Source organism: Microtus ochrogaster, chromosome 15, assembly GCF_000317375.1.
Source record: "Microtus ochrogaster isolate Prairie Vole_2 chromosome 15, MicOch1.0, whole genome shotgun sequence".
In the NCBI taxonomy this organism is placed as follows: Eukaryota; Metazoa; Chordata; class Mammalia; order Rodentia; family Cricetidae; genus Microtus; species Microtus ochrogaster.
The window spans coordinates 31,006,285-31,023,482 of record NC_022017.1 but is presented as its reverse complement, the minus strand read 5'-3'; the positions used below and the strand labels follow the sequence as shown (position 1 = coordinate 31,023,482).

At 48.7% G+C, this 17,198-nt stretch overlaps 1 protein-coding gene across 2 annotated transcripts in view; it reads right to left on the bottom strand.

Moving 5' to 3' along the window:
• The window catches only part of Trappc9 (trafficking protein particle complex 9), a 425,933-nt gene that overhangs the window by 322,879 nt on the left and 85,856 nt on the right, over positions 1-17,198 (bottom strand). For both annotated transcript variants that reach the window (XM_026782638.1, XM_026782639.1), the window contains 5 exons: positions 10,610-10,755; positions 9,013-9,098; positions 7,974-8,100; positions 4,471-4,603; positions 2,460-2,623 (listed from right to left, as the gene is read on the bottom strand). In XM_026782638.1, coding sequence (XP_026638439.1) covers positions 2,460-2,623; positions 4,471-4,603; positions 7,974-8,100; positions 9,013-9,098; positions 10,610-10,755 — 656 coding nt within the window. The remainder of the gene's footprint in view (positions 1-2,459; positions 2,624-4,470; positions 4,604-7,973; positions 8,101-9,012; positions 9,099-10,609; positions 10,756-17,198) is intronic.

The following is a 17,198-nucleotide window of genomic DNA, read 5'->3' as shown; positions in this document are numbered from 1 at the left end:
AGGCATTCTACTGCAGCCCTTCAGTCCTGCACACCTACTATGTGACAGCTGGAGACGAGACAGTCAGTGGAGGGTACTCTCACACAACAGGTGAAGACCTAACACCCCCATATAGGGAAGGTTTTCAGAGAGGTGCTGCTTTGGCTGGAGTCCAGAAGTAAAGGGAGAGAGGGAAAAGAGGGGCAGCTGGCTGAGTCTAGGAGGGGAAATGATGGATCCAACAGCTTCAAGGGTTCAGTGTAATGTCCATGACATGGAATTGTGGGTTTGGGGTGGGGTTGCTTGTTAGTTGTTTATTTCTTGATTGTTTATGAGAGACAGGGCCTCACTATGTATCTCTGGCTGTCTTGGAACTTGATGTGTAGATGAGACTGGCCTCAGACTCACAGAGACCCACCTGCCTCTACCTCCTAAGTGCTGGGATTAAAGGCGTGCACTACCGTGCCCGGCCTGGAATTGTATTCTTAATGACTGTCAATATCTTTTTAAGGGAGAGATATACAAAGGCTGTGCTTCAGAAAGAACACAGGACCAGAGTGAACAACAGCCACATGATTATCACTTGGATTTTAGGAAAGGAAAAGAATTATTTTCCAGCTTCTAAATTTGGAAAGCAAGGTAGATTACAGAAGATATGAAAAGTTTCATCATAGAAAACCCTGTTCCTGAAGACATCACACACCTGAGTCATAGACCATAGAGAAACCTAGCTGGTGCTGACCTAGAAGCTTCAAACCCACTGGCTACACTAGCTTCCATGCTGGAAAAAGTGATCACCAATCTTCCCCAGTATAGACCTTCTAAGCTACAGTAACAGGGGGCCTAGTAAAACAGGCTCACTTGGTGCAACAGCGGCATGAATGTCATAGAAACAACCCCTCCATGATTGGATTTAAGACTCCACTCCACAAGATGAAACCCATACCTGGCACCACTGTCAGGGCCAAGAACCTGTGGCTAGACTGGGCATAGGCCCTAGGGGAGAGCTTAATACTATTGCTCTGTTAAATGTACATAGCATTAAACTGACTCCTAATGACTTGTTGTTACACTTACAGATTAGTGCATCTCTCAGTCCTCAACAGAGAAGCTGTTTCTAATAACAGATGGTGATTAACACAGAGACCCACAACTGGACAAGGTACCTAGAATAAGAGATTTTGGAGTACAAAGCCCTAAATAGGACATCTATCTCACATCCCCATCTTCAAAAGCCCAGAGACCATCAGGGAAGAGAAGGTGGATAGATTCGAAGGACCAGAAGAGGTGGATGAGTACAAGAAAACTGTTTTCTGGACATAGCAGGGTAGCAGCACATATGAACTCACGTGTAACAGCACGCACAGGACCTGTGAAAGGTCAAGTCAAACAAAATCCCAGCATGGAGCGGGGAGGTGGGCATGAAGTTCCACCCATACTTGGTGAGCTATTGCAACTGATAGATGTTGGAAAAAGGGAACCAATTTTCTGTAAGATTTTGTTGTGGGTTGGATCAATGACACAGAGCACTAACTGCTCTTTCAGATGTCCTGAGTTCAATTCCCAGCAAGCATATGGTAACTCACAGCCATCAATAATGAGAGCTGGTGTCCTCTTCTGGTGTGCAGGCAGAACACTGTATACATAATAAATAAATCTTTTTTTAAGGCTAGCCATGCTATAGATGATGTCCACACATCTAAGAGAATATGAAAGAATATTAACTCCAATCTATTGAGTTTTTTTTTAAAAAAAAAAAGCATAAAATGGGATGGGTATGAAGGTGGGGATGGATCTAGGAAGAGAGGGGGTGAATATAATAGAAATACATTGCACAAGACAAAGAGTTAATAAAATACTATTTTTAAAAGTTTTGTTATCTAGACTACAGTTCTCTGTCACTCATCGGCATTAATGAATTCCTTCAAGCATCAACTGAAGCCCATAACCAGCTTACTTAAATCACAAGCACCAGGTGAAGCACTTGACAGGGAGGGACACTGTGAAGAGAGCAACACAAGACCTCCTGGTGACACCGCGGCATGTTGGGTAGCCAGCAGCAGATCCTGACTGGTGTGGGATTCCCCCTGTATGCTATGAATATGTTTCATTACCATTGGTTATTAAAGAAACTGTTTCAGCCAATGGCTTAGGAGAATAAAGCCAGGAGGAAAATCCAAACAGAGATATAAAGAGAAAGTAGGCGAAGTCAAGAAGACACCTTGTAGCTGCCGAGGGAGACAGCCACCCCGGAACCTTACCAGTAAACCATGAGCCTCGTGGTAAAAAATAAAATAATAGGAATGGGTTAATTTAAGATGTAAGAGTTAGTTAATAAGAAGCCTGAGCTAATAGGCCAAATAGTATTGTAATTAATACAGTTTTTGTGTGATTATTATTTGGCAGGAGAATAAACAAGCAGTTCACTCTACAGCATGCCCTCTGCTACTGAGCACACGGATGGTCCCCACACCACCTACCCTTGGTGGTGAGAAGCTTAGAGGTGACTTCCAGCTGCTCCAGAGGCTCTAGTCCAATGTTCTCCAACGTAATGACCAGCTGCTGCATTTCTCCGTTGTAAAGCTGGACAGACACATTGGTCGATATTTCATCGCCAGAAGAAGGCTGCAGTGAGTGTGCAGACCTAAAATCACAGCAATAACAGGGAGAAAAGTAAGGGATAAAGAAGGGGAGCCATTGACCACACACTGAGACCATTTGCACAGGAACACACTTGAGAAGCAGGCTAGATGCCCTGGCTGTGCACACAGGGTTTGGTGCTCGGTTGTCACAAGTACACACCAGGAGGGTTACAAAGTGGTGGAAAGAACTGGCATGTCAGACTCGAGGTTATCAGACACTGCCTCCACTCTGAGCTCATGTGGTGTGAGGCCAGGGTCAAAGGCATCTTTTACTGTTGACCATTCCATATCACACAGGTGGAGAGCACACAACAGGAGTCAACAACTATGAGAGAATTCCGTGACTCAGTCTCTCCTATTTACAACATATTACAGTCAAGCCCCACCTGAATCATCACTTAGTAATGTAGTAGATCTCCTTAGAAAAAATTACAGATGCATACATTTAAAAAAATTAACATGTTGGGGCTGGAGAGATGACTCAGAGGTTCAGAGCACTGACTGCTCTTCCTGAGGTCCTGAGTTCAATTCCCAGCAACCACATAGTGGCTCACAACCATCTGTAATGAGATCTGGTGCCCTCTTCTGGCCTGCAGGCATACATGGAGGCTGAACACTGTGTATATAATAAATAAATAAGTTGAAAAAAATTAACATGTTAACTGCAAGTCATTCCCATGGGAATCTCTCCCCCAGCCCCTACCTTCTCTCTAAAGAATAAAACCCCAGTCTATGGAAAGACTCCCTCCTCTGCCCTATGAGCAGGCTGTCCAGGTCCTCCCACTGGCAGCTCGGAGACACTAGACCATATCCATGTGCTTTATTAAGGCACCGCAGAATGCTGAAACAAAAGAGCAAGGCGGATGCTATCACATGATGCTATAACAAAATTAAAGAAAACTGAGGTTGCTCTTGACATGGCTGGAGGGACACCTGGATATCAAGTCCTTCCCTCCTTGTGTGACTGCAGAAGTGAGCTTTGAGATGGCCAAACTGGTGGGCAGGTAACACAGGGTCTTTCCCCACCAGGCTCGCTCTTCCTCTCTCGTAATAGCCCTTTGATTGGTTTCTCCTAGAAACCCCCATCCTTCTCCTGGACTGCATACTGAGGACCTCCAAGATGGGACAGGTACCTGTCCACTTTACCACTTCACTCTGTGCCTATTAAGTGGTCAAGGGACAAGTCGAAGCCTGTGTCACTCCTGATGGGGGTTCCTCTGGGTTCCTGGAAACTACTAAGAACAGTGGGGATGAAGGCAAGGCCTCTGGGCTGCCAGATGAAAGCACCCACAGGGAAAAAGACAGAACCCCCTCCGGAGGCTGCCTGTGCTCAGCTGAGGTGAGGTGTTCATCCAGCACTGCCTCCAAGCCAACACGATCTGCCTGCCCCACTGAACCAAGCATAACTAGCTGTTCCCCTGCTTTTTATCTATGAGAAGCTTAGGAAACTTACAGAGTTTCACCCCCTCCACTGAGACCCCGATTTAAACATCTCCATCATCCTAAAGAAAAGCCTTGGTGTAATCCATAGGACCAGACTCCACGCCCATCCACCCCCGCTGCCACCGGCAGCTTCTCTCCACAGGCCTACGCGCCTCTTCTAAACAGTTCATAGGAGAGGAGGCACACTCTCTTGACTACGGCTTCTCTCCCTCAGCACAGTGTTTCTGAGGTCCATCTATGGCAAAGTGGGGATCAGGAACTGACTCATCTTTACTGCTGAGAGAGCGGTGCTCCAGGGTCCAAGTGGCCTCCTTCTGTCCTTTCACCAGCTGATGGACAGGTAGGTCCTTGCCACTATTAAACTATCAGCTACAAGTTTTGGCAACAGTATATAATTTCTCTCTACCTGGGCAGCGATGTGCTGATCTGCAATCTTGGCAAGGCGGGAATGACTTCCACGGTGGAGCCGCTGGTTTTCACTCCTGGAAGGTTGTCCAGCAGACAGTCACTGAAGACCCCAAAGACTGTGGTGTGGTAACCTGCAACACAGGCAGCGGTTTCACACCTCCTGGCAAGGCTTGGCCACATACTCCCCAGGGACACAATGGCCACAAGAGCACCAGCTCCCCCCCCCCAACATCACCTACGCCCCTGCTTCCCCCCTCCCCATACTGGTCCCTATACCCCAAAGATCCTGACAGTTCTTGGCCAGCATGAAGTTGACAACATCATCTGTGCCCTATTTCCCAGTGGGCCAGGTCCACACAAAGGGTCCCTGAACAGAGCCCTCCCTAAGCCCTCCCAATCCTCACGGCTCAGCAGTCACCAGCTCAGTTCTTTGCTAATATACCTTTCAGATTTAGCTTCTCTAACATGATAGTGATAGTTAATATTCCTTTCCAAGGCATAATGTGACTTAATGAGCAGTTGAAAAATAGAACCCTTCTGTTGAGAAATGAAGGTTAAAAGGCCAATTATTATCATTACAGCTGCCTCCTGACGTGGCAACTCAACCACGTGTGTGCAGGGACCACAATTTAAGAGCAGCACGGGGCCTTGCTAGTCTTGCACGCTAGATAAGCACTGGAAACTTTAAGCAAATCTTTAAAATGGCTTCTGAAGTTTCAAAAGATGATTCTGTAAATAGTATTTGTCGTGCGACCAATTTAAACGATGCTCAGCACCTAGAAGGCTAGACTGACAACTTTTCTGTGCTACATTGCAGAGGGACAATGACATCATTCCCTGGGGAGGAGCCATTCTCCTTCCCGGTCAGCACCACTCACACTGTGGCTTGGGCAACTCTAAGCATCTCTTTCTAGCCACGGCAGCCACACCCCTCAACACAGCAACCCCACACAACCTTCCACAGCACTCCCCATATGCCCTCCCTGATATAACAGGCACCCCTCCTTCCCACCCTGAGCTTCTCAAAGTCACCTTTCTATGGTATTTGCTGTCTTCCGGGGAGCCCCCACTGACACTGACACCCTCCATGCTTTCTTCTGTGTAAACCCTGATAGGGTTCTGTCTATGGAGTACTCGGTACTTTGTAATTCTTAGCTACAGTCAGTCATTCTCCTTTGTTTAAGACATAGCCAGTGCTGAAAACCGAGGCCACATAAACTCCGGTCTGGTGATGGTGTTTAGTGCAAGTCAGGATGATACAGGCTAACCCAAGCAGTGGAGGCTCACCAAAAGTAAGGACAGCCAAGGTCTACTCCAAGGCTCTCACACTCACTGATACACACCAGCTTCTGTCTCGTCCCTAGGCAAGCCTAACTCTCCCCATCATGGCCACAGCTCTGCCTGTGTCCTTCTTACCTCCCTGAGGACAGACCCTAGGTCTGGTGGCTCCAAAGCCTGTCTGATCAGCCTCCTCTCTACAAACACAGCAGCTCCCCTAAAGCCCCAGAGACAGTGGGCTTCTCAGGGCCCAATGAAGCCCTTCCAGCCCCATCACTACTTGCCCCCACACTGACTATCTCCCTCTGACCACCCCCACTCCCCAGATATGCCAGGTCTCAAGCCAATACCCTTGGAGAAGCTGTGCTCCCTGCCTGGAGACCCTGCCTATACATTGGTTCTGTTCTGTTTCTAATTGCCCACTCCTGGTGGGCCTTCAAAGATCAGGGTCGCCTGCCAGGGCAGGCAGCCGACGTCTATCTCCCTGCTGGGTCCCAGCTTCCCCTAGCTCTCACACGCATATCTCCATCCATCTCAGTACTTGCTGAGATACATCTAACTATCCAGCAGGCAACACCTTTCCCAGATAACACATACGTGCTGATGCTGCTGAGTTATGGTCAAGACTGCCAAGGCTAAGAAAGAAGTCATCCCTGGCGCCATGAAAAATAAGGGAACATCACAGGGACACTGTGAGGAACCAAATCAGGATGGCAGGCTAAGGAAGAATGCCAGCCCTGAGAACTGGTAGAGGCTCAGAAGCCCTCAAGGAGAAACCCATGTCAGGTTCAGATGGCAGGTGTGCTGTGGGTAGCATCCAAAACCTTGTGACACTCAAGCAACCTTTCAAGAGGAGAGGACAAGGATCCTGGGTCAGGGTGGCTCAGGAATGTGTCTTGAAACAAGAAAGGACAAAGGGTAAGGACTGTGACCAACTGATGGGAGCTGATGAGGGCTTCGATATGAAAGGTGGGCCCATCAGCAAGTCGGTTTGAAGACAGAAAAGACCAGTCCTCATGCTCTGTGATAAACCCTGTAAGACAGTCATGATCAGACAGACAGAAAACACCCATGCAGGTGGCAGGAAGTAGTGTCTCATACAGTAGGTCTGGGAGATGCTTAGGGCAAACGGTCCACAAAGACACATCATTGAGATGGGAGCCTTTAGGAGAAAGGTCACATTAGGGAGGAGAGGCAGGGGGTCCTGGGACAGCATGGTGTATATGAAGAGCTCACAGGACATCTGAGGAGATGGCAAGCAAGGGGAGACCAGGGGCACGCATGGCAGGACTGTAGGCAGGAGAAGTCCCCATGCTTGGTAGGGTTAAGAAGCAAGAAGAGGACAGGGAGAAAAAAAGAAAGGAGGAGGTGAGGACTCCAGGGAAGGGACCAGAGAAGTGGGTTGACAGGTAAAGATGCTTGCCGTATAAGCCTGAGGGCCTGAGCTCACTCCAGAGCATACATACAGGCATTAGGAGGGAACCATGGCATACATGCCACCCCCATACACATGCACACATCATGCAAAGGCACACAATATTTTTAAAAGAAAATAAGAAAAAAGGAGAACCGGGAACAAGGAGCATGCAGGGTTAAGGGGTAAGAAAGTGAAGGAAGGAAGCCAGGGAACTGAGAAGCCCTGCAGGACAGGACTTCAGCAATACAGCCTGCAGACACCAAGAGACTGAACATGACCAGAGAGGAGGTACCACACCAAGGCTGACCTCTGAATAAGGGAATCCATTACAAAAAGACTAAACAGCAGGCCCAGCTTCCTCCAGAGGAGCACTGCTCCTAACCCTGGTGACATGAGTTTTGGTGTCAAGAGCTGGTCGGAGAACGCAAGTCATCAAGAAATCACTGCAGAGGTAAAGGTGGAGCCTACGTGGACACAGAATGCTCTGAAAAGGGGTGCAGCAGCGCTGGAGGGGTTTGATGGCAGTGAGCCCTGCTGTCTCAGAGAAGAATGGCATGAAGGAGAAAAACAAGAGGGAAGCCAGACAGGCCGAGGCGAAGGACGGACCCTGCCCCCACAGCAGCACAGCAGATACCGCCCCAACACACCACATATCAAAACCAGTTGCTTTTTTTTTTTTTTTCACCATGTCACTTTGGAAAGAAATGCTATATTCTCATTATTGTTAAGCTGGTTAGGATCACGGATGGGTCAGGTGACCAGCTCCAGGTGCAATGATGCAGAAACCACCAAGGAACTCTCCTTACCATTCACGGTGATCGTCCCTGTAGTCTGTGGGACCCCAACCAGTGTCACTGGATACAAACCGGATTCAGCAGGAAGGGAAAGGGCTGCAGGGAGAGACTCGAACTCCACTCCGCTGGTGAGGAGCCCCTGCAGGAAGTGAAGGAGCACAGTGAGGGGACACAGCTCAGACCCATGTCGGACAGCCACTCCCTAACGAGCTCTGTGACAACCAAAGTTCGGATGCCCAGAACCCACATAAAGGCTGAGTAGGTGTGAAGCCTGACCTTTAATCTGAGTCTCAGAAGGACAAGGGATCCCTGGAGCAAGCTGGCTAGTGACACTAGTCACAGTGGCAAGCTCTGGGTTTTTTGGGAGACACTGCCTCAAAAATTAAAGGTGGAAGAACAATTGGGAAAGATTGCCAATATTAACCTAGGGCTCCACATGCATGCATACACATACACACACACACACACACACACACATGCACACATATCTGTATGCACACAAATACCTGAAAACACACATATAGGCAGGTACACACAACACACATGAGGGTGAAAGACCTCAAGGACTGAATTCATGGAGTGCTATGCACAGGGCTTTGCTTGAGTCCCACATGAAAAGACTATATAAAGGCCCTTACCCTGACCACAGAGTGGGTGAGCTGTTCTGCGGGGCGTGACTACAGAGGGAGTGACACCTTCTGCGGGGGCTCAGGGTACTAACAGCAGTCTAAACATTTTTTTCTTACTTAAACCACAGCCTGTAGTAAACCTTGAGCCCTGACTTCCAGGTGACTATTTCAAATCTGTATTTAATCCATTAAGATCAGGATGTGTGTAAAACAAAGGCTTGCCTGTAGATTCACACACTACTGAGTGCCAAGCCAAGACACAGGAATGACAATGCACGGCCTCCACACACAGGAAGCTCAGAGACCTTAGCTAAACAGTGTTAAATCAGGCATACATCCGTGGACGTGGATGTGCAATGTTAGACAAGAAAAGGTGTTTTCAATGACAACAGGTTTTTGGCCAAATGACCAGCAGCACATACCATGTTTTCCACGCGGAGCTCAAACGGCATTGGGTTGTACACCATCAGCTGAACTTCGCACACATCTCCTTGAACCCACTGGAAATCTACAAAACAAACAGAGAAGATCTCCAAGGTGAATTGGTACAGGGGCCACTTGCAAGAGGCCCAGACATGATTCCATGTTCCCTAAAACCTGGTCAGACTGATTCCCGATTTGTTGAAACCACCTGCTACACACAATTGCCGCACGGGTGCTCTCTAAATGGTCAGCACTTACCTGCCATACCCAACACCATGTACACAACCAATCCGAGGGTGGGGGTGTCTCTGAGTGGCCATAACTGAGGCCTGCATCCCACAGCACCACGCACACAACTGCCCCTGAATGGCTATCACTGACACACATTCTCTTACTTGAGCCAGAACAGTCCTGAGTCAATCTCTAAAGTTCCCACTCCCCAGATGACACAACCGGAGCCTGGGGTGACACTATCAGTATCCAAGGTCACACAATAGGAAGTGAGAGCTGCAGGGCCAGGCTATAGTCACAGCCAAGATGACCTCTGACAGCCCTGGCCTATTGGGGCCATTACTTTGTCCCCAAGACAGCTGCTGACATTAGCACAAGGCCTTACAAGGACAAGAAGTCCTATCACTAATGACGTGGAGACTCAGGAAGGTGGTGGCTCTCTGAAATGTCAGCCTTCAAGGGTGATGAAACAGGAGCATCAAGAGTGAAGCCAGGGTGGAAGATGGAAGGCCCTGTCTCAAAACAAAGAAACCAGGAGACTCTGCACCCTCCCAGGCCCCAGAGTCCGGCATCTGGGTTGTCCTGCCTCCTAGTTTGGCTCTTCCAGCACCTACGGCTGCTCTTTGTACATTTCTCCTGGGACACTGGTAATCTTTCTTTTTCCCCTAAAGAACTGGTGAGGAAAAGTATCATCCCATTTGCTTAGATAAAAATGCCAGAAGGGAGATAAGGAAGATGGAGTGGGTTTCTCTTCCCTGGGGTGGGAGTGCTGGGTCAGATGAAAATGTGGGGACCATTTGCCCAGAGATGAAGAAGCATCTGGTGCCAGCAACAGAGCATTAGCATGGTGACTCCTAGCATAGGGCACAGCACTACCGGCAGTCTAGGCTGTACATCCTAGAAGCCAGTCCAGCTGCATTGTCCCCGCTTCAGTTGGAGCAACTTGTTAAAGCTCCCAAAGTTCAGTTGAAGAATGGGAGGAGTGAGAATATGAGCAAAAATGTCAAGACCGTGCTGGAAGCACCCACTGAAACAGTTTACCCGAGCTAATGGGAGCTCGCCAACTCCACCTCACAGGGAAGGAAACAGCATAGAGCCAAACTAGTCCCTCTGAATGTGGGTGACAGTTGTATGGCTGGTGCAGACTGTGGGGCCACTGGCAGCGACACCAGGATTTATCACCTTTCATGAAATAAGTCTCTGAAAAATCAGACCAATGAGCAACTGCCAGTCTAAGACAACACATGAGATGAATTTCCAGGAGAGAGTGTGTGTAAACACGTACAAGTATTTGCACGCACAGAACTGGCCAGAAACTCGGTACCAAACCCCGGGAGGTTAAGTAGGACACCGACAGCAGCCTACCTATTTTCTTGTTGCGTTCCTCTCCACGGCTGTGCGGGATGATCGGCGAATAGATGAAGGGGCTCTTGGTGGACATGGTCTGCCCCAGCAAGCTTTTCACCTTCTGCGGCCGGAGGCTGGTAGGGAGGCTCAGCAGCTTCACGCACCTACCATTGCAAACAGAAGTGCCAGCACTTGCCGTCAGGACACGCATTCCAGACCACATATAGAAAAGCAGACCCTTCGTTGCCCTGTGCTGTGGAGATCCTGCAGCTTTGGGTCTGCGGGTCAGGCCCTTCGTGTGCTCCGGCAGATCATAGGTGGGTGCATGTTGGGGCAGGCCAAATCCTAACCTTGGTTCTGGCCTAGGCAGCTGCAGGGTTAGTCTGTCAGCCTGTTCTCCCAACCAGACCAGTGACTCTTTGCAATGAACACTGGCAAGTAAAGATAATGGAGAAAGGGGTTCCCGGCATGGCCCACTGTGTCCCACTGCAGCTTCTATGATGAGAATTTCCATTTTGTCCCTTTTTCCTTTTTTCTCTTAAGTTTTGTTTTATTGGCGGGGGGGCGGGGCGGGATTACAGGGGCAAAGGGATGGGAAATGAATGGGATCAAGATAATACATGATGATGTAAAAGGTACACAGAATAGATGAAAAGAAAATTTTTTTTTAAAAAACTAGAAGATCAATGGAGGAGCTCCCACTCCACAGGACCCAGCAGGCCAGGAAGGTAAGGTCCATCCCGGTCCAGGGAGCATCAGTCCAATCCTTCTGTCACCTTCTCCAGTGCAAAGGTTCCCTCTACAAAATAAAGACCCCCTCACCCCAAGTCAAGCCTTGCCCATTGGACTGAGGCAAAGATGGAGTTCCAGCTCCCTGCTCCGGGCCCGCGGTTCTGCTGCCCACTGTTCCCTCCCCTGACAGGTGTGCCCACAGCAAACTGAAACCAGAGTCTAGGCACGGGATCAGAAGACACCCTGGAAAAGGTGCCAATGCACACTGTGCTGTTCTCAGAAATGGCTGCTGCTCCCTGACCTGTGCTCGCCATGAGTTAAGGGCAGTAAAGATAACTTTAGAGGCGCCAAAATGTGCCAATGTCACACTAAGAAGAGAAATTTCTTAGATTAACTTGACCAAGAATGAGTTCAAGTTTGAATTCTCCACTTCTCCCTGTGTCTTCCGTCAGCTGTGGTACCCGGCTTGTCCGGAGTCTGTCTGATGTGTGAGTCTGATCTGCCCTTATTGCCCTTATTGCCTGTGTCCCTGACAAAGGTCTTGCTCTGTATTTAAGGACAGCACAGGAAGTGTTACACAGGGAAGGAGTGAGGGACACTTTACAGAAATATTTTACCGACTTTCATAGCAGAAGAAATTACCAATTCTGTCATGGAGAACACAGCAAACATGCTATGAGAGATATATTCACATAGTTTTCAACACACATGGTAGATAGCAGTAGAATATGGTTGTTATTAACCAGTTGGCTGTTCGCAGCAATGATTACCACAACATACATACACGGTGCTCTGAGTCAGGGGCATGGGACAGTACATAACTTAAAATTAAAGTTACGCATTCACGTATGTTGTGAAGTTTGATTACATGGGAAATCCAAAGCAAGTAAGGTTGGTTGTGACATTGTTCTCTTAAAGGCAGGTTATACAAACAGGCTGAGAGCACAGCAGGACAGCAGACTAAAGTGACCTCCAGGAGTAAATTAACTCAGCTGTGAGGTCAAGCAAAAGCTCCAGTTCCTTTGAATGAAAGAGGTATTTTCATAAAAATGTACCTGCCTGTCATGCTCAAGGTCATACAAGTCAACTGGAAGCTGAGTATGTGCCGCCCCTGTGTTACCCATTTCCCAGCACCATCTCAAACCCCTCGGAAGCTTCTTCCCCTGAGTGCTACTTTTACCTCCCCACTATCAACCAGGAACTGACAAAAGAGAGAGGAAGAGTAGCCCGCAGTGCCATCGATGGAAAGTGATGATGACCAGCTCTAAACCACAGCACTGTGAGGCCTCTGGGACCAGATTGGCCTGATGGCTAAGATCAGGAGCACACTAGGCTAGAACAGAGCAGACAAGGGTAAGGATGAGAAAGACCCAGGTGTTTCCACCCTGCCTCCTAGCCTCAGAGCAGGAAGGGAAGGCCACACATGCAGCAGCACCCAAGGGCTGAGAAGTCCACACAGCCCTGTGGGGAAGCATTACATCAGCCTCCTGGTGCCCTACATGGCAGCCACGCAAAGCCAGATGCTGAGGAGGCCATGAACAAGACAACACAGCCTGGGTCATAGGCACTCACAGCAGGACACCCACTAACACCAGGCTGAGTGAGAGAGACACACTGTGCTGTAAGCAATAAGTCAACACAAGGTCTCAGGCACAGCCCAACCCACACTGACCAACTTAAATGATGTCACTTGGATGGACTATAGACCATATCCATTGACAAAATGACCCTCATTAAAATCTGGAGGACCTAGCAGTGGGACGATGCATGCTGATGGCTTTGGGGTTCAGTGGCTGAACCTCACTCAAATGGCTCGAGTCAAAACAGAACTGAGAGGCCATAATACTTCCTAATACTTCCTATTACTGCAACCCTTAAATACAGTTCCTCGTGTTGAGGTGACCCCCAACCATAAAATTATTTCATTGCTACTTCATAACTGTAATTTTGCTACTATAATAAACCATAATGTGGATATCTGATATTCAACCAGCAAAGTGTCACGACCCACTGTCCTAGAGGATTCCAGCCTACCCTGTGCCAAGAGCCCCTGTGGTACTTAGCACCCAGGCCCTGACAGGGTTCAGGTCACATGCAAGGGACACATCCACCACTCACAATAAGTGTGGATAGTACTTAGAAAATGAGGTTTACTCTCTCGGATTCCTTCTCTGAGGACACATCAGGATAGACCCATCAGACTATCGGGGACCAGAATGGCTTCTCAAGCTCTGTTTTGACTCGAGCCGTGAGGGGGCTGAGTAACAAAGCCTTGTCCAGCACTTGAGCCTGTTGCTCTCAGTAAATGCAGTAAACATGCTCCCTAAAGCTGAACTTCAAACTCAGTGTCCGAATCTTTGAAGCTGAGCACTGAGGTGAAAATTCATTCCTGACCGCAGGAAGCCCATGCTTCACACGCACCCCCGCCACCACGAGGACCCTGCCTGAGGCCAGAGCTCCTCTCAGACGGAGATTCACCCTGCACTTGACAGAAGGACCCTCATTAAAATCTGGATGACCTAGCAGTGGGACAACACATGCTGTGGCTTTGGGGTTCAGTGGCTGAACCTTGCTCAGCTTTCCTTTATGAGGTCAGCAAAGAGGGGTGCTCTGGTAATATGTGCCGCTGGAAAGATGTTCCCTGTCTTTGGTCCCCAGTTTTCCTAAAGAGGGATATCCCTTGGAAGACAGACCCACCTTGACCCCACCCCCTTCACCACCCACACAATGGGAGGTGGAAGTTGAGAAGAGGTGACCTGTGTTCTACAGTGTATTTTCTGTGTTACTCTTCATGTGCTAACCCAGGCCCTCCCATGGAAGAGAGGCTTGTAGCGAGGGACAGCTCACACACCTGCCTCACCTCAGCCACACCTACTACTCCGTTTTCCATCTGCCTGATATAAGTGTTCCTGTGCATTCTGAATACAGACAGGAAAGGGGGAGCGCCCCTCAGATCTCTTACAGAGCACTGTGGGACTGCTTGAGGTAATGTTTTGATAACTGTAATAGCACTGGCACACACAGTAGGTCAGCAAAGTCTTCCCTCCTTTCCCGATCTTAAGACAATGATTATTTGTGAACAGACGATGGCTGTTGGTGCAAATGGCAGGGCTGGACAGAGTGAGAGACGCTAAGTCTTGAGGGTGTTGGATGGGGGGACTGGACAGAACCTCCAAGTCTGTGTACTTGAGAGTAGGGCAACTCAAGGTTCTCAGAAAAACAAACACTTTTTGTGTCATGCCACAGCCCCACTGAAAATAGAGTGTGGATGGGAATTCTGAGGCGTCCCCCATCCAAACAGCTGGTTTATTGCATATGTCCAAGAATTCTGAGAACAGTCAGTGAGAAGAATGACCCGTAACTCACTACAGTGTACACTCATGACTCAACCCTTTCCCATCAAATGTCATTTTACAAAATGTGTTCCCTAGAAAAATCACCATTCAAGGCACCTGACTTAAAGTCCACATCCTTCGTTCAGCCTGAGTTGCTCCTAAACAAGGGATGCTGGATCTGGCAGATGATGCTGCTGCATCTAGAGAATCAGAGGGATTGAGCACCCAGGACGGGAATGTCTCAATATATTCCATTCGGAGATAGTTTACACTTCAGAATCCCAGGTCTCCCTGGCGTCCTGTGGCTGACAGGGACCAAGCTGGGCAACAGTGGAATGTGAACGAGGGCAGTGGGTACAAACATGTTGCTTGAGAAGGATGGCATGGGAACTAATGGAGCCTTCTTCCCTCGTCTTCTCACTCTCCACCATGTCCAGGGAAAGCAGAGGTCAGCGTTTGGCCCACATTCCAGTTCAAAGCTCAAGCTCAAAACCCCCGGGACCACTCTTATGGGAAGGGCAGGTCTCTGCCGGTGTAGGTGCCCCTGTTAGCTAATTCAGGAAGACACTGGTCATTGGATGATAGCTAACTACAAACACTGCTGAGCCCTGCAATGAATTCTCAAATAATCCACAACACACTGGGGGTGGTAGTGTGGGCCTATCATTCCAGCACTGGCAAGTGGAGACAGGAGGACCAGGAGTTCAAGGTCATCTTGGCTCCCCTTAGACCTTCTGCAGAGTTCTGCAGGAACACTTTGGTCTTTACTGACTGCCCTCTGCTGCACCCAATGGTGCTGAGGCAGTGACATCACTCCAAGACGACGTCATTCCTGATGGTCAATGAACCCCATAAATGTCCAGGACCCTGTTCATCTTGACCACTGGGTACATATCTGATTAAGAGGATTTTGAATCAGACATGAACAGGGATGTGTTTGTCTCTTACTTGCCTGCATCATCATTACTCGGAGCCACTCTGGGGTATGCCTAGTGCATGCTTCCAGGTGGGCCTTTTCCTGTAAGTTGCTAAAATGGTTTTATCAAGAACCAAGAAAGGGTCCAATGGAAAAAGGCAGGAACCATCTATTCTAAAAACAAGAAATCATAGTTTTGAGGTATCTCCAAAAACATTAGCTTGTATCTAACAATTCGACACAGCACCTCTGAAACCTGACTCGTGGATATGGGCTGTTTTTAAACAACTGACCGTGCATCAGAGCAGGGAGCTGCACTCCTCCATGTTCACACCAACAACTTACTGTTCATCAGAGAAGGGAGCTGTGGTCCTCCGTGTTCACACCACCAAGCTCCCATCTCCCTAGGTCACTTTTACTCCCTTCCTCTGATGTTTTTAATACTTAAACCAATGAAGTCTGCCTTAGGTGTGGAGGTTATCACGGTTTGGATAGGAAGTATCTAAAGGCTCATGGTCTAAAGACTTGGCCTGCAGCCCTGTTGAGAGGCTGCAGGCTCAAAACAGCACTTGCTCCATTGGTGTGTTAACCCACTGCTGAGCTCACAGTGGCCTATTAAGAGCTAGGACCTGGGTGAGGGACACAGGTCACTGAAAGTGTGTCCTTGAAGTGTGTATGTTGTCCCAATGCCCTGTCCACCTCCCCCACTTCTCTCTCTTTACTTCCCAGCTGCCAGGGGGTGAGCAGCTCTCTTCCCCACACGCCCCTGCTGTGATGCCTGACCACAGGCCCAGAAACAACACAACCAAAGGAACACACACTGAAGCCTGAAATGATGAAAGCAAAATAAGCCTTTCCTACTTAAGATGCTTTGTCTCAGGCACCTGGTCACAGTGACAAACACTGACTAGTAGTTTCTACAGCCCAGTGGTCCTCAGCTCGTTTCTATGGAAACATGTTGGCCCAGTGCATAGCTTTTTGCACTGGTTGTCATCAAGTGGAGATGGAGAACGCAGGAGAAGTGACAACAGGGTCTGCCTGTGACTCTACACAGATTTGCTGGGAAGAAAGAATCTTGAGGAACGTTTGTCTAGATCAGGTGGGCCTGTGAGCATGTCTGTGGAGGGCTCTCTTGAGGTGGACAGCACCATTCCCTGAGCTAGGGTCCTCAATGGTCTAAGAGCTGAGCACTGAGACACCCAGGTGTGGCACCAGGACCCAATAAGCAGATACAGAAGTATTAAGAAAGGCTTTCCTAGCCTTAAGTTTGAAAACTGAATCAAGCCCTCAATCCCAAGTCAAATAGATTCCACTGTAAATCTCACTCATGGAAAAGCCCAAGAGAGACCTTTGCTTTCCAACTCCTGCCAAGGATGAACAACACACAGCCCTGCCTCAGACCTGCGGGTGACATACTTCTAGCAGAAACATAGCCCCTAAGGGTGGGAATTTGGACTAAGGAAGCACCAGAGACTTTTGTGGTCTTCTGCTAGGAATAGGGCTCAGGAGGAGAGCAATTGCCTCACATGTGCAAGGTTCTGGATCTGAACCCCAACATCACAGAAAAGAAAGTCTTCGAATTGGGAGGGTTGTTATAGTTGTTATTTTGCTTTGTTTTGAGGGT